This window comes from Rhyacophila brunnea, unplaced genomic scaffold (genome assembly GCF_057557595.1).
Source record: "Rhyacophila brunnea isolate RB1 unplaced genomic scaffold, BYU_Rbru_1.0 scaffold_7, whole genome shotgun sequence".
Classification (NCBI taxonomy): domain Eukaryota; kingdom Metazoa; phylum Arthropoda; class Insecta; order Trichoptera; family Rhyacophilidae; genus Rhyacophila; species Rhyacophila brunnea.
The window spans coordinates 12391187-12418453 of NW_028233339.1; the positions used below are offsets into that span (position 1 = coordinate 12391187).

The 27267-nt window shown below is 34.5% G+C and overlaps 1 protein-coding gene across 1 annotated transcript; it reads left to right on the plus strand.

Annotated features, from left to right (window-relative positions):
• Nucleotides 1-323: 323 nt before the first annotated feature.
• Pex23 (tectonin beta-propeller repeat-containing peroxin 23) lies at nt 324-25693 on the plus strand. The gene is made up of 18 exons (XM_085957526.1): nt 324-1077; nt 2990-3571; nt 3932-4059; nt 4386-4536; nt 4643-4815; nt 6369-6645; nt 7977-8136; nt 9822-9955; nt 10045-10256; nt 10342-10450; nt 11932-12078; nt 12957-13107; nt 16748-16947; nt 18609-18818; nt 20848-20952; nt 21851-21983; nt 22482-22658; nt 23876-25693. Exons 1-18 carry the CDS (start codon nt 424-426, stop codon nt 24058-24060), a joined length of 3888 nt encoding a protein of 1295 aa, XP_085813652.1. The 5' UTR covers nt 324-423; the 3' UTR covers nt 24061-25693.
• Nucleotides 25694-27267: the final 1574 nt, after the last annotated feature.

A 27267-nucleotide genomic window follows, 5' to 3' on the forward strand; every position in this document is an offset into this window, starting at 1 on the left:
AATCAAAATAAAGTATAGTATTGTACTATAATTATATTACGGTTGGCATCACTGGTATGCTATGACGAATTAATTCTCCTCTGTTTTGAACAACCAGATTGGATAAATCTCTTTGGTTTTGAAATAATATAATACTTTGTTGAATGGAAATTATCATGAACACGAAATTTAAAAATGAATATTAATTCTTCATCCAAAATAAATACCTACCTATATATTCTCGCTATAATAACATACCTACATGGCTACATACGACATTGTTGTATAGCATATTATTTATTTTTTTATTGCGCAGGCAGTCAGGCACTGAGAATAATAAATTCAATACCAACAGAATAAAACACTACTGACAGCTGTCAATTTGTTCTTATTTTTTGAAAAATGTTTATCCGAGTGTAAAATATACAATAATTTAATGCCAAAATGCCCAGCTCATTGTTATTTGCGATTAATAATGAAGGCAGAGTATATGTACTTAATACAGCCGGCTCGCTATGGCGAGAATTTATGTATTTAGGCTTAGAATTCAAGCAATTGTCAGCCATCCCTCACTTTTTATGGGCAGTGGGTGGAGACAGGCAAATATATGTACATGTTCACGGACTAGAGATACCCATACGCGTAAAAGAAGAAGCTTACGAGAATGAGCGATGGTTACCACTGGAAGGTTTCAGCGGTCGTCTCTTACCAACCGATAGATATCATTTCTCCACTAAGGATGGCAGTCGAGATAGATCCATCGATAGGATACGATTGCCATCAATGGCTTGGCAATGGGAGGGAGATTGGCAACTGGAGCTATCGTTGGACGGGCAGCCTTTAGATCACGACGGTTGGTCGTATGCTGTTGATTTTCCCGCACAGTACGGCCCGACGAAGCAATGGAAGTCCTGCGTGAGAAGAAGGAAGTGGATGAGGTATCGCAAATATAGTGCTCTCAATTCTTGGTGTGCTATTGCACCTCTGCATAAAGATCCTACACAGGAGCCATTCATTGATGTTTCAATCGGAGGCCATCAAGTGCCAAATGGATTACCCGGCAGCCTCTCAGTATGGGCCATCACTGCTCACGGCCGGGTGAGATTAAAAATACTTCATTCATTTTATATCAACTATCATGTCTTTGTTATTGGTTATCCCCGTGACTAGAGTTTGCAGTTATTTTGAACAACATGTGTGTGTCATGCTTTTTCCTCTGATGTACTTCATGTGATCATTACACGGAATTGGCACACATTTTCTGACACTTTTATCTGGCACACGCCCAAAATGCTTATTTTTCTTTTTCTTTTATGACATTCTCCAGTTTTTAAACTTCATTTATTTTAAGTTATGCCGTGCATAAGCTGATATTTCTTTTAAATCTTGCATTAATATGTCAGTGACTCAAATGAAATTTTCAAGAGCTCATTACTTATACATGATGTGTTTTGCAAGATTAATACATGAAATACATCATGCTTGATCCTAAGACAGTGATGTACAAACCGCGGCCCAAAATGGCATTTGTTGTTGCCCAAAATAACAAGTACTTCATTACCAAATTTTTCATTGAATATATGACATAATTCTAATTTCCTATATACTTAATTCTATCCTGCAAATACATATGTACGTAATGCAGAGTGGAGAGCAGTGGCGAAGGGTGGAGGTAGGCTGTTAAGATCCGCCATAAACAGTGCACATTAAACTTTTTCAGACATACATATTTGTTTTCATTGAAATAAGACTACAATTTACAGATAGTGTTGGTTAGTTTTTAAAATTCAATTAAACCCTGAGAAACCAAGCCATAATAGATAATAGTCAAAAAATACATGTCTATCTATAAAATATCTAAAATTATGCAATTAAATCATACATCACTTTGAATATTTTATAAATAGAACTATTTTTTATTTATTATAGTTTGGTTTAGGCAGGGCTAAATGAATTTAGAAAAATTAACCAACAATATGTGTAATATGTATTTTTAATCCAACAAAAACAAATAACTATGAATGAAAAAGTGTGTACAATTTTGTCGTATTGCCCAAATTAGACCAAAACTATTATGGTTTCGTTTAGGCATGGTTTAATTGATTTTTAAAAACCAACTAACACCATCTGTAAATTGTAGTCTTAGTTCAATAAAAACAAATACATATGACTAAAAAAGTTTAGTGTGCACTATTTGTAGCGAATCTTAACAGCCTACCTCCACCCTTCGCCACTGGTGGAGAGTGATTGGAGTAGCTGATATGTAACTATTAAATTTAAAATAATAAAATGTATGTCTCGCCTAGCATAATATATCATTAATTTTCAACACTTTTACCCACTGCTTCTTTCGACTATGTCCGATCCTAATAAGATCATATGGGCCTCCACAGAGTAGAGGTTTGTATTAACAGATTTTGTTTTTACGAGAAATGGATATCAGCCACTTGCTCAACCTATTAGGTTCATACAATGACTCATACATAATTTGAAAAACAATATGTGTACTTGTCAGACCCACGATGCTATAGGCCACTGCAGCCTGTGAAAAATTAATCTTCACATCTTCAATAAATAATTTTGCCTTTTAAAATTATTTGTTAGTATAAATATCTATTATTGTATATTCTGTACCAGTTAACAATGTCCTTTTGAACCGGATGAAACTGATCCTGATTGTTATTATACTAAGTGGAAATAGTCCTACTTATATAATTATAATTATTGTATTTTATTTCAATTAATTCTTTTGAATTAAGCCGAATACATAATATAATACAACGAATATTTGCATGTTACTTGGAATTACTATATAAAATAAGCATGTTATGACAATATATTGATCAGTCTTTGTATAATATAGTGATATTCTTTTTGTTTGCCATAATAATTTTTTCTTTGTTCATTGGGAAGTTTATTAAAAATATTATCATGAATGTTAAGTTGCTATAAATACAGGGCGGGTAACAGACAATTTTCTTGTCAGTTATAATCATTTTTTTGACCACAGGTGATGTTCCGCAGTGGAGCTTGCACGACTGCACCAGAAGGCTTACGTTGGACAAATATTGCCGTGCCTCCCGGTTGCGAAGTAAAGCAGATCTCAGTCGGCTCCACGGGGTTGGTATGGGTCTTGTTGTGGACCGGCCGCGCCCTCGTTCGCAAGGGCGTGACTCGCGATTGCCCCACCGGAGATTCCTGGTTGGAAGTGAAAGCCCCCGATGAGACAAAACTCTGCGTGATAACGGTCGGCTGTGATGCAGTTTGGAGCATAAGCACCGATGGACGCGTGTGGTTCCGGAAAGGGATCAGCGGTGCCGGATCCGGCACGAGTGAAACTCTCGCAATGGGAAAGGGCTGGTTGGAAATAGGCGGAAATATGGCTCACATATCGGTCGCAGCCAATGATCAAGTGTTCGGTGTGGGCGCTTTGGACAGATGTGTTTATTGGCGTAGTGGAGTCAACCCGGCAGAGTTGAGCGGGAAAAATTGGAGACTGGTACAGGCTCCTCTGCATTTGAGCCGAGCATCCAGCAATGCTAGCCTGATCAAAGGATCTCCAAGAGGACGCCATCGAAGTCTCAATTCTTTAGTAAGTAATGATTTTTCTATCAAACGATTGATATATTTAATGAAAATATCAAATGTTATCTTTTATATAGGATATCTTCTTCTTTTTGTGCCATCCTCTATTGGAAGTCGGCTACCATCACGGCAATCCTTGCTGTCATCCGCTACTTCAAACATTTTAATGGAGCTGCACTCGTACCAATCATGGAAGATCATAAGTTACAATATGCAGTATAGTCCTCTGTTTTCTTGGATAATGCCATGCAGAATACTGTACTTTTCCTATTTCTTATTGACCCACATCCCTGAATATATTGAGTTCCTTATATCCCTGATAATTTATATTGTTCAAACTGTGCAAATAGTATTATTAAACTTATAGAATCGTCCGTTGAGCGCTCATGAGGCTGCCCTCCCACCAGGATCGTGGGAAGAATCATCCAGATCAGCTCCGGCGCCTCGAACTCTTCCGCTCAGACCTCCGCATCTCATTTCTGCCACTCCACCAACGTAAATATATTTCTCTTATCAACCGTCTCTGTTATCTTGAATTGCTGTTTGTTCATAAAACCAGATAATATAGTACTTAATATGAATTATATTTTACGAGAATTATATACTTACATCAGCGGTGGCGTGTGGCATGCGTATGAATCTTAGATGAAATCAATTTTATAAAATAAATTTGCATTTTTTATAAGAGAATATTGGCTCTTCTTCATCAAACTTGCAAATCATCTCTTCACCAGTAAATGTTTTTGTGTGGTCGTAGAAATATAATATGTATCAGTTGTCATCAGTTTTCTCACCAGCATGGTATTTTGGGCAATATACAGGTCAGATTCGGAAGACACTTGCAGTATAAAGTCAAACAGTCAGCAGGGTTCAGAGGCGGGGGACAGAATGATAGATGTTACGGGAAAATGTTTTGAAACAACTCTCAAAAACCCTCGAGCTTGGAGTCCAGTTCGCAGTGTCGGATCTGTCGTGAGTGAATTGAATTTATTACGTTGTGATGAATGCAAACATAGATTGTATTATTTCTATAATTTTACGACAATTCCTGAATAAGAGGCGTGATTTTAATTTGTAGGTTGGGATGGAGGCGCACCCTGAAACCGACAGTAGTGTTTTTGACACGGATTCGGGGATGTTTGGTGATGATGAAAGCGATCATGCAGCTTTGTATTGGGATGAATGTGACGCGGTTTGGACACTAGTGGAAGCCGGAGGATGCACCTTGGATCCAACACAATTACCACACTGGTATGACCTATTACCAATATTATGTAATGTTATTATGTATTGAAATTTTGTTATTATCATTGAATAATAATATTATCTTTACATACAAATATTTTTGAAGTTATACTTCTTTTGGCGCTATTAGTATGTCATACCGTAGCATATTGGATAAAATGCGCCGATTGGGGCGTTTACCCGTAGGAGATGCAGGGTTCGATTCCCGGCCGGGTGGCTTACTTTTTTCAAAAAAGATTTTTTCTATTGGTTATAATATACTCTCTCAGAAAGTGTTTTTCTAAATTATATAATGTTCAATAATCAGAATGATATATTCTTAAATCTTGTGAATTATTCGTTTGAATAAAAAAAAATAGTTAATTATAAATATATATGTTTATATACAAATTTCTGGAGACTAACATTCTACACTGTTAATTTATATTCATAAAACTTTATTTATATTGGAGTGTAAATTTATTTTTCATTGTAAAGATTGTGTATCACGGTTTGAGGCTATATTTATGTAAGTATTATTTATGAGTAAAATTATATATCAATAAATAAATAAATTTTGTGAATGTTGAGTTGGTAAATAATTCAAAAAATATATTAAAATTTGATTTTTTATTAATTTATCATGGGCACTTCTGAATCGATTATAACTGCTGTATGGCAAAGATGAGTTTTGGTCCAATACAGTAATTAAATTACAATTATCATGTGCTATATGAGACACAGATGAATCGCATACGTTTTCATCAACCTAATCCAATGTAATATTATTTTATTTTAATAGCAAATAGCATAAAAATAATGTTAGAGGAGAGTGAATTCAATATTATGTTTATTTATTTATTCAGAAAAATATATTATGACCGAGGCCTGAATAAAACTGGCATGTGAGTGTAACAGAAAAAGTTTTCGGAAGCACTTGATGACAAAGGTGTGAGTTAGAATAACATGTAATAAGCTGGATAGTAAATTCAGAATTCACTACCATTAAAACAACGTTTATCAGTATTCGGCTCATAGCTGATCAGACAAATAGTGCAATATTTTGCTTATAATTATTAAAAAATAAAATAATTCATAGTTGAGTAAATTTTGGTCCAAAATGTCAACTTTACAGGACAGCCGAATTAATGATTAGTCATACTTCAAACATTTGGTATTTTTTAAAGAGAAAACATTTTTTTTAATCTTTTATTAACTAAAGTACCTAACTACAGTAATTCTAAAAGACTGCGAAGGAAAAAAACAATGTTTTATAACATTAATAAAACCACAAAAGCCTATTGCCAAAATTAACACAATTCGTAGAGCGCTTCAGATATATGTATACTAGCTAATTTCGTTGTAATTAGGTAGGACACAGGTGGCTCAATTAATAAAGCACATTGGCGCGAATCCAATAGATGCGGGTTCGAGTCCCGCCGGGAATGGTATTATTTTCAAAGATATTTTCTTGTAAGTGTATATCTGAGGTTGTTCAATAAAGTACATTACATTTTCAAATGTTGTGAATTATTTGAAGAAAAAAAAATCATAAATTGACCGCAATTTTGTTTTGTCAGGTTTGCTGATAACCATAGCGTGCCTCAAGTAGAGCTAACTCAAGCGTGGCGTCTTCAAATACTCGACGACCTCAAGGGACGGCTGCAGGGATCCGATATTGAAGTATCATCATATGAAAAAGCCATTGATACAAAAAGTTGGGTGCGCAGTGCGGAAGCTCGATGCTTCGGCGGATCAGGAAAGGAAGCAGAAGACTGTCTTCTCGCACTCGAATGCCATTCTGGATCCAGTGGAGGGACTTTAACTATATTGAATCCTGATGGAGCCACAACAAAGGTTTATATGATTTTTTTATTACTTATTTATTAAGTCAAAACACCATTGTATTATTAAGTGGGTACTTCCAATTATATAATATTTTTCTGAAACTGTTTACTTAAAGTAATTTAAATGACATTATTGAAATTCCCAGATCAAAGATATTGTATTTTCAGATCCTTTTATATTTTTTGTTTACTTTGTGACGTCACATTATATCAGACCCCCTCCCCCCCATAGAGCGTGACGTCATATATAGATGGCCCCTAAGCCATTGGTTTTCAAGATTATTTTTTTTGGGCATTACTTTTCTGTTTTTAAAATAAAGGACTGTCCTCTAACAAATGGTCACCGTAGCGAAAACAGCCACCGAAACATACAAATTTATCATTGTAATCGTGCATCAAGGCCATGACCCCCATAAGGTGGGGGCTGACAGGGCTCTAGCCTGGGGGCCTGGGCTTAGGGCGAGCCTGGCGTGGGGGTTCAACCAGTTAAATGAGATAAACAGACACCACAAATTTGCAAAATTGTGATGCGGTCTTTGGGCACTTTCCTCCCTGGTACATTACTTTCTTCGCGATGAACGTACGTTTTACGAAGGAGAAGTTTCCAAAATAAACCCGTCTCATCTGCGTTGTATACTTGTACGCGGCGGATTACTGAATTTGACAATCGAATACCGGCGAATTATAGAGCTTGATTTTGTGCTTTCAACTAGTAAAAATAACGGCGGATTATAGTAGTTGTCGGATAATCGAGCGGCGGATTACTGAGAGTGTACTGTAATTCATTATATATTATTCAAGTGTAGAATTTTTTTATAATGTGTTTCCTAACTAATAAAATGGCTATTTATCCAATATAGCGAATGGTCGCATATTAGATACCATAAAAGGGGCTTGCGGTCAGTGCTTTATAATATAATGTCGAGTGCCAACAACTCAATAATTCAAGTGAATAGTTATAGTTTATTGAAAAATAGAAAAGATCACTAAAAGTACACGGAATACCTTTAATTATACCTCGCAGAACCATGGGGTTCCACGGAATACCATTTTAGGGAACTCTACTATAGAACATCAAACTGTCCTTAACCTTGGCGATAGGTAAGGGGCCCGCCAAACATCCTGGCCTGGGGGCCGCTTCAGGATGTGGGAGCCGTAATCAAGGTTTTGAATCAAGAATGTCACGGCGCCTTTGAGAATTGCTGACAGCACAAACATTAAATACCACAATCGTCCTATAAATTTTTTAATGTTCCTTCCACTACTGTAATAATAATTATGTATAAATTTAATGTCCTTTGAAGTGACTTTTTTTATATATTTTATTTCTTTTTATTTCAGCATAATATGATTCTCAGTGAAATAACCTGTGTCGTCAGTTGTTCGGAAGCCGGATGTCCACGTATTGCCATATATGCTCCTAGACGGTTCAAGAGTCCTCTCAAAATTCAATTTGCATCCGACACGGACCAAGAAGAGTGGTTATCGCTTTTAGTTGATGGTTTGTAGAATATATTGTATTAAGATACTAATATGTATAATGAATGCTATTATATAACCTAGCTCACTTTTCGTAACATGATGTATTTAATTGTATTTAAGTGTGAAGTTTATCACTGGCTCTATGTCTGCTGCTTGCCCCATGCCAATATCCTTTATCACTTGTTTGAAGGTTTGCGAGAATGAGGTTGAAATACTGTAATTATGTATATATTATGTTACGCCGAATGTGCGAAATGGACTATTACATGAAATGGGCAAAATTTAAGTCATGAAAAATGCAAGCCCGTTGCCTTATTCATGCATTAGACAAAATATCTGCCGAGTGCGTGAATTCGACCGTAATTTTTCTGCCTAATTCATGCATTGGACAAATTAGATAGTAGCGCTACGGTGGTGTTTTTTGCAACTAAACTAAATGTGTCAAATGCTCATGCATTGGTCAAGATGTATGTATATTATCTATGGTCAAAATAGATAGTCACGCTCCGGTGGTATTTTTTGCAACTAATCAAACTAACCAAATGTGTCAAATGTCATTGATTATAATATAAAAATATACCAATCAATAGCTACAATGACGTTCATATCCATTTACTATGCGCAAAAAAATCTAGAACTATAATATGATAACGGAAGAATTTTATTAAAAGGTATTTTCGCGATTTGATTCGTGCTTGGGTATCAATCGTGCAATGGTCGATTGTATGTTTGTGATAGTTTGTTGATACTTGTTAGCTAACCTCAAAATGGACATTCAGATGAATTCAGAATTACAAAACCTAACCTAACCTAACCCAACCTAACCTAATAATAATAATATAATATTATGTCCAATTATAACTAATAAAACCTTCCGTATTAAATTTACTTTTTCTACTGTCATGTTGACAGTTTAAGAATATCATACCCTGGCGAATTCACGCACTCGGCAGATAATTTATCTAATTCATGAATAAGCCAACGAGCTTGACTATTACATGAATTAGCCAAAATTTGGCCCATTTCATGTAATAGTCAATTTCGCACATTCGGCGTAACATATATACTTACATCTATTCATAATTTTTACATTACTAATATAAAGTTTGTAAATACAAGAGAATGTTTTATGTGCAACAGCAGATGTATGTACTTATTTTTGGTTACATGTAAATTGTACGTAAAACATTTCACCATAGCACAGTTCGTCGTGAGCTTTCTATCAGAAAGAGATGATCTACGCACTGTAGTCTTAGTTCAATGAAAACAAATCGCGAGCCTAATACTAGAAGATTCTAAGTTCTCATCTTTGTGAATAACCCAACAATGAAGATGTATTCTAAGCTGCCTCATTGTTACTTTTGTTTCACCAAGGACAAACACTTAAAACCTTGTAGTTCTCCACTCGCGAAATACGTTTGACTGAAAAAGTTTACTATGCACTAACAGCACCATCTGCAAATTGTATTCTTGTTCAATGAAAACAATTATGTATGACTCACAAAGTTTAGTGTGTACTATTTATGTTGGATCTTAACAGCATACGTCCACCCTTCGCGATTGTTATATATTAACAAGCTGTTTTATTGATGGTGAAAATCACATCACTGACAGCTATCAGGATTTTGTTTTGTGATTTTATAATATAATTTCGTTCTCATATATTTGTGTTATAATTAATCACTACAAGTATGATTATTTTAGTAATCTGTCAAGTCCATGATGTATCTGGACGTCCAAGCTCAGAAGCCTTGTGGGGCGCCACTGCCGCCGGAGATGTTTTAGTCTGGGATCCGCAGTCATGGAAAGTAGAAAAACAAGATAATTTATATATTCAGGTATTTTGTTTTTACAATAAGTAATGGTATCATGCATTATTCTGCAGTGATTATTATTGATATCTCTTTAATGCGTATTTTTTTAACAGGAAATGGATGTGTTCGGTAAGGATACAACTAACGTTGATTTCTTGGCAACTCTTCATAACAGCTTTCCTGTTGGGACGGAACTTGAAATATCCGGTTGTCTCTACGATGTCGTTGAACGATTTTCAATCAACCTTCAAGGGCACCCGCGAATCAAAATTAAACACAAAACAGAAAAGGACATCAGAGATGTCGCTTTACACTTCAATCCCAGGTGAATTTATTAATATCATACAGAATATTCATACTAATGGTTTTCATTCAATGCCGGTAATTAAAAATATAATTTTTGTTGTTAGGTTTAAGGAAGGGATTGTAGTTCGGAATACAATGAAAGAAGGAGACTGGGGTGAAGAGGAGAGAGATTCATCAATGAACCTCGTTCCAGGGCAAGATTTTAGCATAAAGGTATTTTTTCATTATTCATTTTATTCATTACCTACTCTTTATATCGTCGGTGTTTTGTAAAAAGGGCGAATTAACCAAAATGCTACTTTACAGGAGGAGGACTTTTAACTTTTGACATTTATTTGTTTTTTACCTGTAGATGATTATAAATATCTAACAAGTTTATAATAAAGCTTAGAAATAATACTGTCATTATAATAGGTATTATTATATAATATTTCAAAAGGCCTATTATGTCACATTTGCTTTTTATTTCGTAATTTTAATTAATTTAATTTTAGTCGATTATCGTTTTTAAGTACTTTCCTGTGGAGATAAAAATTCGTCGTTTTTACACAACAAAGCTAGTGGGGTACATATTGTATTTTCATTAAAATCTCGATTTCGCCAAAATGGTTGATTCGCCCTTTTTACAAAACACCGACGAATTATAGTAGTACATTTTTAAACAACCTTAATTGGGCGCTTGAATACTATCTTCAAAAGTGACCTCCCATTCTGTCTCAAGCACAAAGTGTTTAACCGATGTGTGCTACCAGTGCTCACATATGCGTGTAAAAAATGGACCGTGTGAGAAAAATCCAAAAAATACGAGTAGTACAATATGGCATGGAAACGTGGATGTTGGGCGTAACTCGAAAAAACCACAAAAGAAATCAATGGATAGGGAGACAGACAAGAGTATGTGATGTGATGGAGGTCAACGAGTAGATGAAATGGACATTAAATGACCACAGGGCTACCATAAAACCTGCTGATTAGACAAAGTAGCATGCGAAGAACTAGTGACTGAGAAGAGTGAAGGTCTTCATTCGGTGGGGGATCGACCCCAGCTGACAATGATGCTTTAAATAAGTCTGCTAATGCACTAATTAGCTGACTTTCGGATAAATAAGTACATACTAATAACGAGTACATAACAATAAATGGGTGGCACCACAGGCGGCATGGAAACATTCATATAAAACTGACAGCTGCTGTCATATAGTTACACTGCATATAGAAATTGAGTACTGTTTTTTTGTGATTGTTCATCTAAATTTTCTAATAAACTATTTCTTTTATTCAACAAATAATTCACAAGATTTGAGAATGTAATATCCTATATATTGAACACACATAATTCGAAAACATGTCATGCATATATACCCACTAGAAAAAATCAGTTTAAAAAAAAGTATTCTAGTTTCTAGTTTTAACGGTGTATAACTTCCTACAAAGTAATCGACAATACGAAATGACTTGCAGCTAATTTAACTCTTCCATCCACTTTTTCAGCTTCACTTTCATATATTTGGGCTCTGTCTAGAAGAGAAGATTTTTCTCAATGCTTTGTGTTATGTATCAGTCATTGACGATTTCCTCACAATAGTCAGTGTGAGTGTGCGAGTCGTCAAGGTTTTTCATGTTATTAGGCTCCACCTGTGCAGAGATTCTTCAACATCTTCGATATTGCTTTCAATATTTAATTATGTTTTTAGATTGTGGCAAAGGAGAAAGGATATGACATTTGGACAAATGGAGTACACTTCACGTTCTATAAGCACCGGATTGAGCCTGAAACTGTGGCTAGTCTAAAAATCAGCGGACCACTGAGACTCTTCCGTATTGTTTATAAATCAAAAAATGTATGTATATCATTATAGTATTACAGCAATATAATGTATACAGGTAACCCTTCATCGCGATCCCGGCAAGTGCAAATTCACCATATCGCGAACAATTTTTAATAATATTTTTCTATTTCCCATTTATTTAGACATGTGCCACATGTCAGAAATCGTCATAATGAGTGGAATCATGCGCGTACGACCAAATTATTTGACAGTAATCGACATATTATACATAATAAGTGTAGACAGGCCGAGTGGGGTAAACAATGTAAATTCTTTTTTGCAACGCCGAACAAAATTACTAAAAAGACATTGTCATATCGTCGCTGTTCTGGCAGAACACACTAACTGGAGAATACTATTTTTGAGTAATTTGACTTTGAAGTTGTTAAAATGTTTGAAATGGTCTATCATGTGAGTTTATTAAGTAATCTTAAAAAGGATGACTTTAAAATAAAGACTGTTTATTTATTAAGAAGGTTTCCAGACGGTAAAGTTTGAAATAAGGAACATTTTGGTATGAACAGTGACGATATTATATATTGTTTTGTTTTTAAATCCCCTGTTTATCGTGAAATTTCGTTACCCTGTCCAAAACGAATCCCCCGCGATTAACCTGTCTAATAAAGTTAATCAATCAACTATCCTGTTATAAAGACATACTATTTAAAATGTCTTTTATCACATAGTTTCTTAAATAAAGCATAGACAATAACATTGTAGTGTTTTATTTACGCAATAACGTTTTTCTATGAATTTTTTGGTCTCATGAAGTTAACATTTTTGAGTTAGTTTTTAGTTAGTTTTTCCGTGAAGTATTCATATTATGATGTTTTTACAAATGAATACAAGTAGATGTTATATATTTTATATTCTTATGTTATTTATTCCAGGTAATAATCAGTAATGATGATATGGTTTGGCGTTGCATGGGTGGACATTTGCGGAGGGTTGAGTCATCTAGTAAAGGTATTGTGTGGGGAATCGCTCACGATCACACCCCCTGGCTTTATACTGGCGGTTGGGGAGGACCTTGCCCTAAAGGTCAGTAATTGTGTATAAAAATACTATCTTTACCAAAATATTGAAAAAACCCGCTTCTGCTGTCTGACAACAAGATGTTGTCGATAACCGGAAGTCGCTGTAGTCGCATATAGAAGACTTCTCGGTGATATACCTGTCATGGCGTGTTTAAATAATGTATCGGCTCTCCTTTTAGGTACGACTCTTTTTCTTCTTCGCAATAAACATTTTAATATTATCATTTTGGACATTCGTCACCGTTTTAGCAAAACCATCTATGTGCACTTTCTCAAATTGTGCAGGAGAAGGATAAAACTGAATAAAAAAATAATGTTACATTTAAACATTAAAATTATGAAGAATGCTTTATTATAATCAGAAAATGGTCTAAGATTATTATTTTGTTTACAAAAATCTTTTATTTTTAATACAAAAATAATAAAAATACAGTTTGTGATGTCACATAAGTTGTTTTGACCGTTTTGTAAATACACATAGTTTAATTTATTCATCAAAATGTGAATAATAATAAATTCATGAAAAACTGTTACATAAATAATAGTTGAAATATACATAGTGCGTTAGTGATAAATTGCAATATCATTTTATTAATTATTAATGCAATAGTGAGATGATATTATATTTATAAGTTCGTTTACTTTCTATTAGCAGGTTTAAATGTTAGGTTATCGTAGAAATAGTGGTGATCTTTCTCTATTACACTTTTTAATTCCTGAAGATGTATGTATTTCGACTGCGATATTGGCAATGATTCATTATATATATTACAAAGGCAGTCAAACGGTTGCACTGATAAAGTTGAGTTTGTAAAAGATTGTTCCATCTGGTAGATACTGTAACATTTTAATATCATATACAACAGGATCTCCGATTCGTTTTCCTGGTCTGATTGAACTTAATCCAGATTTAATCTTATCCACAATTCTTAAAAATTAAAAATCAATGACATTAATTTTATAAGGTTGTTTTGGTCTTGCTAGCCGCATACGTGCTATATAATCAGATGGTGAATATATTGGAGGCTTAAAATACTTTTCTTAGGTGGCATGTGCACTATCGGCCTCTATCATGGTGTGGCCTTTTTCCAGAAAAAGCTGTTGAATCTCGATGTTTTTTCTCTCTAAAGATATAACTTAGAGCAGTAGCGAATAATTTATTTCGGTTTTGATATCCACACCCATCCGATATTAGAATTAATTCATTGTATTGTCCTGCTTTCGATGAGATGAGACAAATTCATTAGAAGATACATTATGAAGAATGTATATGGTGAAATTGTGTAGTTGCAGCTTATGTTTATAATACATTTGTGCCTGTGTTTTGGACATAGCAGCACACTTTGGAGATCCATTGTGATTACTAACCGTCCAGTAATACTTCTGGTACTCTCCTTCATTTCATTTTTGGTCTTCTAGCATCTTTTTTTTTTTTTTAATAATGTGGCTATTGTATTCCATTTCTGAAACATTCTTCATTTTATAACTACAGCAGATGGCAGTGATGGCACACTGATCTTTACGTGGTTGGTGGATACTGATTTTTTGGTGGTAAATATATTTGAGTATATTCTGCTGCTTTATGACCATTTTCCAGAGACCATTTTTTATATTCATCATGCATTTGTATTTTGGATCGGAAACACGATTCCACATACATCCTGGAGGTATTTTCTCTGCAATAAAGGCTGGGAACTTTGGAATTAGATCAAACCATAATGTAACATTTTTCCACAAATCTCTCCGTTTTGATTTTTGGTTGCACTACCAATTATTTATCTTCAGTCAGATTCTTATTACCTGTCATTGTTGCTTTCAATTGGTCACTGTCATCGAGACGTTTGTAGTTGTTTATCCATCTTTTAAATTAATTCTCGCCTATACCCTATTGACCATGTAGGCATCTTCCAGAAATTATTGAATATTTCCTGTCTCTCTTTTTGAGAAAGCATCTTTCAAACCGTCGTGCAAGACCATAATGCATAGCATATAACATAGAAACAAACTATGTGTAGCCAAACTGTAAAAAAACATTACACTCTCGATATCAAAATACCATCTATATGTTACTATAATATACACATAGTTGTTTTTGTGAACCGTGGTTTTTGAACCTTACACATAGCTGTTTTCTATTTTTTGAAATAACTTCGGAGCGAGTTTACCCAACACATAGATCATTTTACTGGCCTATAGAGAAAAAAATAAGGAATGACTTGGTATTTAAAAGTCATTTTTGATAAAAGTGACACATAGATGGTTTTGCTAAAACGGTGACGATATATTTATTATAAAAAGCATCAAATTACGTAAATTTATAGATCTTTACACCAGGGAAGCGTAAAATGAAATGATAAATTTATGGGCATTCCTCATTTGAAAACGATTGCGATTAACTAAACAGGAGGGTGTTGTTAGTTCCTAGTTTTAACACGTGGACAAAATATTTTGTTAAACAGTGTAGAGACGTATGAAGCTGAAGCAAAAAAAGGATTTCTGGTCTATCGATTAATTTAGCTTACAAGAGCACTTGACACTTCTACTTTGACATTCCATTATAATTTCAGATTCACTCAAATAATCATATGTGTAAATAATTAAATTCAATTTCAATATCACATTTCACGTATCTCACATATTGCGTTATTAAGCAGATATTTCAATATAAAATTTAACTATAAATACCACAGAACAGATAATAAATAGAATACCGATAGGCTATATTCAATACGCCGCATCTTGATGCACGTTTTGAATGTGTGAGTGTCCTATGAAAATGAAGCACGCATTATGCACGTGCAATAGTGTGTGTAATACACCAACATTAAATGAGCGTAAATGCATAAACCGAGAGCAGTTTTCGGTATTAGACGTTAAACGTATTCTTAACACATGTGTAAGTTTAACCCGGATTCTTCCTTACTCGAGTCGGTTACCTGCTATCGCCTTACCCATTATGTATTTCAGTTCCTTGATAAATACATATGGAAAGATACTAATCTCGTCAATTTTATGCAGGCAGTCAAAAGCGATACATTGACCAGTATTTTTAAGATAAAAATTCACATAAAACACTTAAAAATACATAAATGTAGGTTATGTAAACAACTAACCGACTTAAAACCAGAATACGAGCCGCCATTTCATTTTTGGGGTTGCCAATAGAAGAAGGAAATAATGGATTCATTACTAATACATCCCTCACTTATAATGGTTTAATTCGAAAATCGAACTGGCTTCAAAATTCCTAATACATACAGAATCCGTGAATTATCTAGAATTCAAATTCTTTGATTTTAAATTTACTTATTGTATAGCAATTAGGATTGACTATCTTACTCGATTTCGTGATCCTAATTTCGGAATTATGTCCCTTTTTATATGATTTATAACAGAAAAGATATGTTGTAAAATCAAAAAGTATAAAATGTATCGGCATCTAAAAAAAATACCACTCAACTATTAATTAAATATATAATTATAATTAAAAATAAACTGAATATTATCAATTGAGAGCTTGATTTCAAGTATGAACCCGTCTATTATTTTATCTCTCTATGACTGAACCGTACTTGCGCATGTGTGGATAGAGTTTATGATAAATAATTGAATATTGCAAAATGAATACGTTTAATTTGTTTTAGTATTGGACAAGCACAAAGACGGGATAAACCCGATGACTGATACGCAAAATTATTTTGTATATGAAAACCAAAGATGGAATCCTTTGTCAGGGTACACGGGCTCTGGCCTGCCGACTGACCGCTACATGTGGAGTGATTCAACAGGAAAGCACAAGAGAACTCGAGAACTGACTAAACTATTGAATAGGCACTGGCATTGGGTAAATTCATTACACTGATTAATTGTCACAAAAAATACTTCAATTTCCGATGAAACCTCATGCAATTTATGAAAAGGTAGTTTAAAAATATCCTAAGCAGATTTCGCAAAATTTCCAAAGCGGATTTTGCGAGTCTACGACTCAATTATCTTATTTCTAATTGTGTACTAGAAACTATGTTAACACAATTAATATTACCATTTAAATTGCTGCACTACTGCAATTATTAATACAAATTTATTTATAATAATATGTACTTAGATGAGACCTAAAATCTAAAAATTATAGTAAACTTCATACAAACAACTTTATTGGATGCTACATACTTGCAACAATTGTGCAGTCTTCAAAGATGTAAATCCAGATTAATGAACATCCGCTTAATCGATCTGGGTTTCGCTTTTCGCGCTTCAGGCATTATGTATATCTTAAGCTGCCCGTCGACAATGAACCATGAAAGCCGCGAGTAACCCCCAGCTCGGCCCTACCGCCATAGATCATATTATGTAGAGGCCAGTCGGCGAGGTATCCCCCCATGTGTGCATACCTCGCCGATTGGCCCCTACATTTACAGCTTACACTGCGTTTGTGGTTCATCATCGGCAGACAACCTTACCTGTAGTAAATATACAACTGACAAGATAAGCGTTTAATACTATAAATTCACACATTAAATTTATTGATCTTAAAAATATAATAACCTTTGTAAGTTGAATACATATTTACCATAGGTAAACTAGACTATTGGTAATGTGTCCACTTATGAAGCCATAAGTCTCCATTGATGAATCATACATCATTGAATCCTTCATATTTATCAAATTTATCACAATACACACAAATTTTCAACATAACAACTCTTAGGTTAGTGATTCCTTAATAATATTGTTTTTGTTTTGTAAATGGATATATGTATGAGATAGAGCTTTGGGTCACCAATATATCGTCCGTGTTTTGTAAAAAGCGCGAATTAACCAAAATGTTATTTAACTTTTGACATTTATTTATTAATTGCCTGTGGATGATTATTAATGTCTAACAAGTTTATGATAAAGCTTAGAAAGAATACAGTCCTTATAATAGGCATTATAATATAATATTTTAAAAGGCCTAATATGTCACATTCACTTTTTATTCATAACACAAAGTGGATATTCGCCCTTACGATTATCGTTTTTAAGTACTTTTCCTGTGGATATAGAAATTCGCCGTTTTCACACAACTAAGCTAGTGAGGTACACATTGCTTTTTCATTAAAATCTCGATTTCGCCAAAATGGTTGAATCGTCCTTTTTACAAAACACCGACGATGTATGATTCGTCACCGAAACCAGACTTAATTCAAAACACACATTTTTGTAGTTGGGCCTTAAGTGTACGTCCTGAGTGGCAGCGTTTTGCGCAACTCAAACGTATAACCGTGTGTGAAAATGTTCGTAGACAATGTCTTTTTTTGGTTATACAGTTATACGTTTGAGTTGCGCAAAACGCTCAACGCTGCGCCGAACGCTGGCACTGAGGCCTCACACTAAGCGCTCGATATAAGACTACTTTAATTCTTTCAATATGAATTAGACACTACTTTGTGGGAACCCATGATCAATTTTTCATCTACAGCTAAATACTGGCTCGTACTCAATAGTATAAATGTATTATTTAAGGTGTCAGATTGGATCGTCGATTTTCATGCTCCCGGAGGAGTCGACCGCGACGGATGGCAGTATGCCACTGACTTCCCTTCAACGTACCACGGCCGGAAGCTGTTCACTGATTGCGTCAGAAGAAGGCGCTGGTTCCGCCGTGCTCAGTTAAACACGTCAGGACCATGGCACGAGTTAGGCAACACCAAGATCTTAGATCTCTCCCTATGGGTTAGTGTTCGTCTTCAAACGATTATTTTCCGACTGCCTATCTTCAAGGCATGATCACTTTTCACTCTCTCGAAGTTTATAGGTCACTACTGCTCTTAACACATTTTTGTTCGCTCTCACGAGGGATAGTTTTCAATCTTGACATCCTGAAGAATTTGAAATTATATGCGCCCATCAGTTAACTATGTGGCTGCAGCCATAACCTATTCTGGATCAGAACTGTTTCCTCATGTCAGGATCATCAAGCACTTTTAGCGAAAGGTGTGAGACTAATCAATGCGCTCCCCAGAGATATAGACATAGGTGTTGTGTATTTTATTTTATTGTATAACATTTTTTTTTTCTCTTCTGAGGGTAATGTTTTGATACACCCCTGTTACAGGCGGGCTTCTCCCGGTGTAAAATAATCATTTAGTAGCTATAAGTCGAAACGTAACCCTGACCTCTAGAAACGGCTTCATAAAACATCTAATCTGATTCCTTGCTCAACCACGTAAGTATTTTTTATTCGTAAGTAAAGGCCTTCGTCCGGTGTGTGAAAATCACATATTGGGCGGAGGTGTAATTAAGATAAATTAAATTTAATTTAAAAAGTGTAAATGATGATGGATGAAAGAGATTATTTTAAGACTAAATATAAGTATTCAAATATAATAAATTTTGCCGCGCATTGCGCAACGGTGAAATCCTCGCGCGCCGGCGCCAGGGTCAGGCTCGTGATTCGCCGAATCAAAGATCATGCGATCAAATTTGGCCAATCACGAGAGTCCTTTTTGCTGGTCGGCGTAGGTACGGGGAATTTAGAAAGAAAGAAAAAAGTTAGTAAGCGTCCCTTTTCCAACATGTACGGACCTGCGAAACTTAGAATCAAACATATTTATTAGATTAGACTTTTTTTTTAAATAATAAAAAATAAACAAAATAATAAATTTTAGTGAGAAGTTTGATTTTGTGTGGCAGAACTAAGTGCATCAATATCGATATCGAGTGATGTTCCTACACGCAAACAGTTTTCCAAATGCACATCAGTGAATCGTGTTCTCACTTGGGATTTGATATGCTTCATCCGACTAAAAAGCTGTTCACACGTGGAAGTGTTTCCAAATAGCGAAGTCATCATTAGAGCATGTTTGTAAAATGCAGGATATTTCTCCTTGTCCAAATATGTTCTGTAAAACTCTTCCAAACCAACCTGATGGAATTTCTTCTTTAACTGTTCATCGCAACAAAGTTCACAATGTTCCATTTGTAAATTTCCTGGTAATAAATTCACGTCTACAGAGAATGGCGTAACAAATGCAGCAAAAAGCACACGGTGCTTTTTAAAATCTTGAACCAATATCGAATCTCAATTTGCGAAATTAGCACATCTACGGTAGCATTTGATATTATTTTTATTTTCTCACTGCTCCACGGGCCACAAGTTGACACCCAGCGGGCCGCGGGTTGGCCACCCATGATCTAAAGGCAAGATGGGAGATATCATTTCACATTCATAAAATATCTTCTATTCTAAATATCTATTTATAGGATATGTAACCTGTTATATCTCACAGAAATATATTAATACAGTATGAATTTTGAACAATTTTGAACAACCAAATTAAAGCGACCTAAATACTTTATTTTATAGAATAGAATTTATGTCCCTATGTTAAGCTGAAAATGTGCATACATACATACATGCGTAAACAAAGAATAATTGTTTGTGAATGTAATGTTATTGTTCTAGCAGTGATTGTCTAGCGCAGGGGTATCTAGTAAACCTTTTTATACCTACCGCCCACTTTTGTATCTCTGTTAGTAGTAAAATTTTCCAACCACCCACCGGTTCCACAGTAATGGTGAATTATAAAGAAAATAATGATAATGAAAATCTTTTTAAAATCCCTACTGCCCACCATGAAAGCTGGAACGCCCACTAGTGGGCGGTAGTGACCAGGTTGACTACCCCTGGCTAGCGGCTAGCTCCAACAGGGCATGGTGTATCTGTATTTTGCTAAATGATTAATGTAATATTTTAATTTAGTCCCAAGATACAACCGATGAGTCCAATGTTCCAATCGCAGTGTGGGCGATTGCCGCTTCGGGAGATGCATTGTTCCGAACAGGTGTTACAAAGGAAACACCAGGAGTGAGTATTATTCATAAGCATTACCTGTATTATGGTTGGCCTAGGTTTGTTTCTATCTATTCTGTCAACGCCCACATTGAAATAATAGGTCAGGAACGAAAATGGTAATTTACCTTATACAAAAAGTCAAAATCATGACGTAACCATTCGCAATGAGTCAGCATTGATTGTGCTAATTTTTATTCCATTTTGATTGACAGTATATTTTACTATCACCACTACATACTGTCACACCCCCGAATGGTCCCCATTTGGGGATGTCTCTGTGTATCTGGAGAGACCCAAGTCGGTATCAAACCAACAAATAGTATGGGTTGATTGCGAAAATAATTAAATAATGTTAAATATCTGACCGGCAACATTGTCTGAATGCCGTTAAAAAAAAATACGAACGGCAACGCCGCATTTGTTCCGCTCGTAAGTGGCCGTTTGTTTTAGCGCGGGAAAAGCATTTTTGACAGCAACGCAGTAAGCAGTGTTAACCTCGCTATCCGCCAAAATTAAATTGAAAAGAATTTGTATAAAAATGTAATCATTTAGAATATATTAACGTAAATATACCTTGCTGTTTCCACCACAATTACGGTGTGTTATTTGTCCACCTCCAAGTCCTGAATCCAGACGAAAATCCATACAACGAAGCAAAGTGACAGCGTGCTTTTCACTTTCGAAAATGGAGGGAAATGACAATACCTACCATCAAACAACAAAATTATATGATTGACACTCAATAAAGGGACTCAGATCCAAAATAACATTTAATAATAACTTAATAATTTAATAATTATCCATGAAATTTTTATTAAATATGAATCCGGGGTTTATCTACCATTTGATTTTGCAAAAGGTATCAAAAAATATTACATTATATAACTTAATAATATAAACTTTAATATAGGGCGCCTCTTGGGAACACGTGACATGCACACAACCCTTAGTCGGTATCAGCGTGGGAGGCGCTGGAGTATGGGCGGTCGGTCGGAAAGGAGAGTCCTATTGGCGGATGGGAGTTACCGTCGACAATCCTATAGGTAACCTATAAAAATGAAAAATAAGTTGACAGTTAAAGATGTGAATGCATTGAATCTATAACATTCTCATGTCATGTAAACATATGCGAGTTTATGGTAAGCCTGCACTGTAGGTAAAAAGTGTGCAATGTTGCAAAAAATGTATCAAAACCACCGTCAACTTCGCGTGTGATAGAAAGTTTTTTATTTTCTCTAAATTTACACATTTTTGAATCACGTGATCTCACATATTTTTGTTTTTTGTAGTTTGGAAGGAGCTGAACTTGAACAAATGACAAGTAATTAACACAAGGCTTTCAGTTTTCAATATTGAATGTTCTGATGGTTTTAGCATATTATGAGTTATTGTCTGGAATAGAATGTACCAAAACTACCTTTATGGGTACTACATACTTAAATACATAATTGCATTAACTGAAATAAGGAGACGTATTACATCATCCAATCAGATTGTCATCTAACAAAGTATTGTTAGTACCATGACTTTATTTATTACAGGGACACTATGGCACGTGGTGGAAGCCATGCCGGGGATGGGCAGCTTGAAGCAGCTGTCTGTGGGCAGTCAAGATGTTTGGGCGGTTGACACTCATGGAAAGATCATCGTCCGTAAAGATATTGTCCCCGCCATGCCTGAAGGGTCGCATTGGCTGATCCTGGGAAATGACGCCCCAGGTAATCAGTGTTTTACCATAGTCGTTGTGCCAATTAAGTATCAGATTGAAATACTCTTCTTCTGATTAGAATCATACGGTTCGGTTAAATTCACAACACCATGTTATTTTGCAATCAATATGTGTGTTTTAATCATGGGCCAGATCAGTTGAGCACATGTTTGACAACCAACCATCAAACGGAGTCATCTGTTAAAGTACGTCCACTCTGTATCAATCTATATCTAGCTTATCTTGGAAATAGTAATTACGTACACATATTGTGCCAGTTTTACAGAAGAAGCAAAATACACAATTCGAACTCCAGTAAAATACTGTACTAAGTCAATAAATGTACATTTTGGATGAGAGCCATTTGATGTTTCAAATCTTTGAAATATTTTGTAAATTGATGTTTATTTCTGTAGAAAAACATGATCTCTTTTTAATTGCATTTCTCACTATTCTTTAAAACATAAGGAAATGGGAATATTTTACTATTTCTTAGTAACGTCAGTATTTCATAAGGACATTGTTTTAGTTGTTTTAATAGGTTTTGGTATATTAACTACTAGTATATCACTAGATTGAACGATATGCGAAAACTACTAATATACTGTACTTCCAAAGTGTTTTTTTGCGGACACTATTAAAAAAACAAATTCTACTATATCCATAACACTTACAACGGTATTTTAGTGGTGGTAAGATTATGCAGTCTTGTTTTGGTATCAAAAATGTTAGATTGTAATGAATTATTGATTAAATAAAGTTGATTTTTTGATGTCAACTGAAATAGCTATCGACTGAATAACCAGTTTGTGGAATTTAATATAATTCATTTAAGTATCTAATTTATCAAATTTTTACCCTATTTATGTTTTATGAGGGAAAATCTAATCAAATCTTTCAAATTAAAATATATGTAGTTTTGGTACAACTACTTTCTCTCTCATCACACTTCACCATCGAAACATCGGGCGAGTACCAGTCCAGTACCTCTTACTATGTCAGACCTGCAGCGCGTAGATCACTTGTAGCATTGCCACAGTAAACACTGCTATATGTTCATCTGTCGGCATAATTTTTTGCTACTTGGAATTATAATCTACCATAAGTATGAACAACACATTTAGATTTGAATTGTTCAAACCGCGATTCACACAAAGTTTAAAAAATATTTTTTTAGATAAGAAAAAACCAGAACGTCGAAATGATATTAACACTTTGCGATTTCAGATGGCACCGGTGGTTTCCGTCACGTGTCTGTCGGAGAAAGAGGAGCATGGGCGGTGAGCACCGGCGGGACTGTCTGCCGACGAGCTGGCATCTCGGAGACCGCTTCCACCGGCTCCGGATGGGTGGGGGGAATCACCGCTGCCTGGCTGCACATATCCTCTCGTGGCAAAAGTGGCTTCTTTTAAATGCATCTCATAATCTCTTTAGATTTTATATTCCGCAATATAAGAGTATTGTACCAGAATATTTTACAAACGACTCGATTCGTATAATTGATACCTAGCATAGGTTGTGCAGTTGCGCGATTGTAAGATTGCTCTGTTTGATTTCGATAGATGTGTCTATTTCCACAATTCAATACACAGTCAGTATTTTTTTGTGTTTCAAGTGTAATTGGTTAGTTCTTTTTTCTATCATATTGTATATTTAAATTGGACCAATATGCACATTTTAATTAGCCAATAAACCTTTTATTTCAATAAATATAAGCAAAATATAATTGAACGTATCGGCATTTATTTGTATCATTTTAAGTTATCTGTTTCTGCGAGTCATTTAATTTTTAAATATTTTTTTATAAGTTATAGGATAGTAAGGTGAAATTTTTACATTTTTTTTTTGCTAGGTTACGACCATATTAATTCGCACATCCAGTGCAACAACGTGACAAGTGCTAAAAAATCAAAAATGTCATAAGTGTAGTTCTTATAGTTTCCGTCAAAGGTCTCATATGTCAAATCATGAAACCATGTGACTATCAAGTTCACAATCTTTAAATGCTTCTGAAAAAAGTGTGTTTTGCACTTATGACGTTATTGCACCGGATGTGCGTATGTGGACTGTTTTTTGGAAATAGAAATCTCACGTTGTCTGTTAATAGAATAAAGAACATTTTTCGAATTACCTTTCTTCGCCAGCGAGGTTTACTGGAAAATTTCTCAAAAAAGCGAATATCTCAACCGATCTTTGAATTCAGTCTATACGCAGCTGGGTCATATCGATATCGAAGTAACGGTCAAAAAATGTATCACTACCTCAAAAGTATATAATAATAATATACTTTTTTGACTGCATATTTATTATTAGAAAATAATAATATTGTCTAAATCAGACATGCCATACTTTTTGTTCAAAATTAATCAGTATCCCAAATATATTATTAGGTTACGCAAAATTTTTATTTCAGTGGACTGCTTATTTGCTTAATGTTATTATTCTGAGCTATTATGTCTAATATTAGCCATACCTATACCTACTTACTAAATACTTAATTGACAATAAATAAAACTGTTAGTTGTAGTAAACTACACAAAGCCGGACGCTATAGTAGAAAATACTACTTTTTATTGATAGTGCATAACGTCTCTGTTCTGGCAGAACACACTAACTGGAGAATACTAGTTTTGAGTAATTTGACTTTGAAGTTGTTAAAATGTTTGAAATGGTCTATTGTGTGAGTTTATTAAGTAATCGTAAAAAGGATGACTTTAAAATAAAGACTGTTTATTTATTAAGATGGTTTCCAGACAGCAAAGTTTGAAATAAGGAACATTTTGGTATAACTAATTCAATATGTAATATTTTCGAATTAGTGTCTTCTGCCAGAACACTGACGATAATTATTACAAACATATTTTACCTCAAGTATGTGATTCTATAATTGGGTAACAGTAAAAAATATCGTTTAGTCAAGTATCAATATCAAATGATTTTGTCTATGTGACCTTTTTCTTTAGATCACCACAAAAAAAATGCAAGAGACGAAGGCATTAAAGTATTATATAGTAATACCTCGTTAATACGAATTCCACAGGACCGAAAAGCAAAAAAAAAATTCGAATGACGAAATGTATGGGGGGAAAATACTAAAATTTCGAGAGAAAAAATTTGATTTTCACTACCTAATTTCGTTTACGATCATAGATAGATGTGCCTAACAAATTTCTGATACAATTCTTTCAAATTAAAATCTGTGGAAATGCCATGCGTCATTAATCCATTAATTGAAGTTACCAAGTAATGTGGGTAGGTATTTACCACCATGTATGTGTTAAACTAGAATTATAAAAAAATACTAAATATTTTTTATTTTTCCAATTTGTCAACGCAATCATTTGGCATTGGTTCTCTAGTAAAACTATGTGAAAATCCAATAAACAATCAACAATTAACCCTGAAACTTTGAGTGGAGCAGTTGTGCCACTGAGGATTATTTTTATTACCTTCGTAAAATAAGCAATTAATGATGTTAAAAAAGTCTGTCACAATTTTCAATGTCAGGCTCATGAAATAGTGTACTTTATTACGATTAATTGAATATTTTTATGTCAGGACTCTGAAATCATTTCATATTACGAAATTCGAATTAAAAGTACCTATGGTTTTATATGAAAATAATGTATGAGGGATTATTTTTTCATGAAAATTTCGATCTTATTGTGTTCTTATTAACGAGGATTTACTGTACCTTGTATTGGTATTGAATTGAAAGACACTTTTTTACGTGAATACGTGAGACACATCCCTAGTATTGTAACAAGAACTGTCATCCTATTGCATAATTTTCTAATCTATTTTATTTTTACTAAATATACAAATATGTATGTTGTATAATATTGTGATATATATATATTTTGGTTTATTTGCAGTTTTCACTTTAATTTTTATTCGAAGTCGCCTTGAATGTTAATGATAAATGGATGTATATAATAATTGAGAAAGTACAAACTTTATATTGTATGCATTCTTCTTCAATTATTTTATCTCTTAGTACCTCTCAAATTTATTTAAACAGTAAACACACAAAATGAATCTTGTTTATACTTTTTTTTTTAAATCAAATCCCAGCTGATTTTGTTAAAGCTAGGCTGTTTGAATTCAGCGATAGACTATAGACACATTGAAAGGCGACAAGAGGCATATGACAGGTCTCATCCCGTAGCGGTCCAATGTATTTTAAAATGAATCAGTTTGAGATGTGTGATCTTGTCGCATGACACATTGCAACACTTCTGCTCTTGGAATATTAGTCTAATAGCGCCTGTATACGTGCATGGATTACCAATACTGTATTTTAAACTAACGTGATAATAACTGTTTACACGTGACAGTGCTGACTGTCTCTCCAATCTCATTCTACAAGCGTAAACGAGACACATGTTGTCATTGTATGGGTGCTATTTGACAGGTTGTGACATCAAAATGCCCTGCGCAGTGTAGTTCTTTTTTTTCGGCAGGTTCGCCGCTATCGTTCTACTGCGCAGGAGCAGATATCGCACAAATCCCAACTGTCACATGAAAATTCAGAAGCTTTTGAACTTTTTTGATCCATGCATGCAATCTTGCAGCTTGCACAATAATACGTGTTTACACATGCATTTTCTTGTTATGGC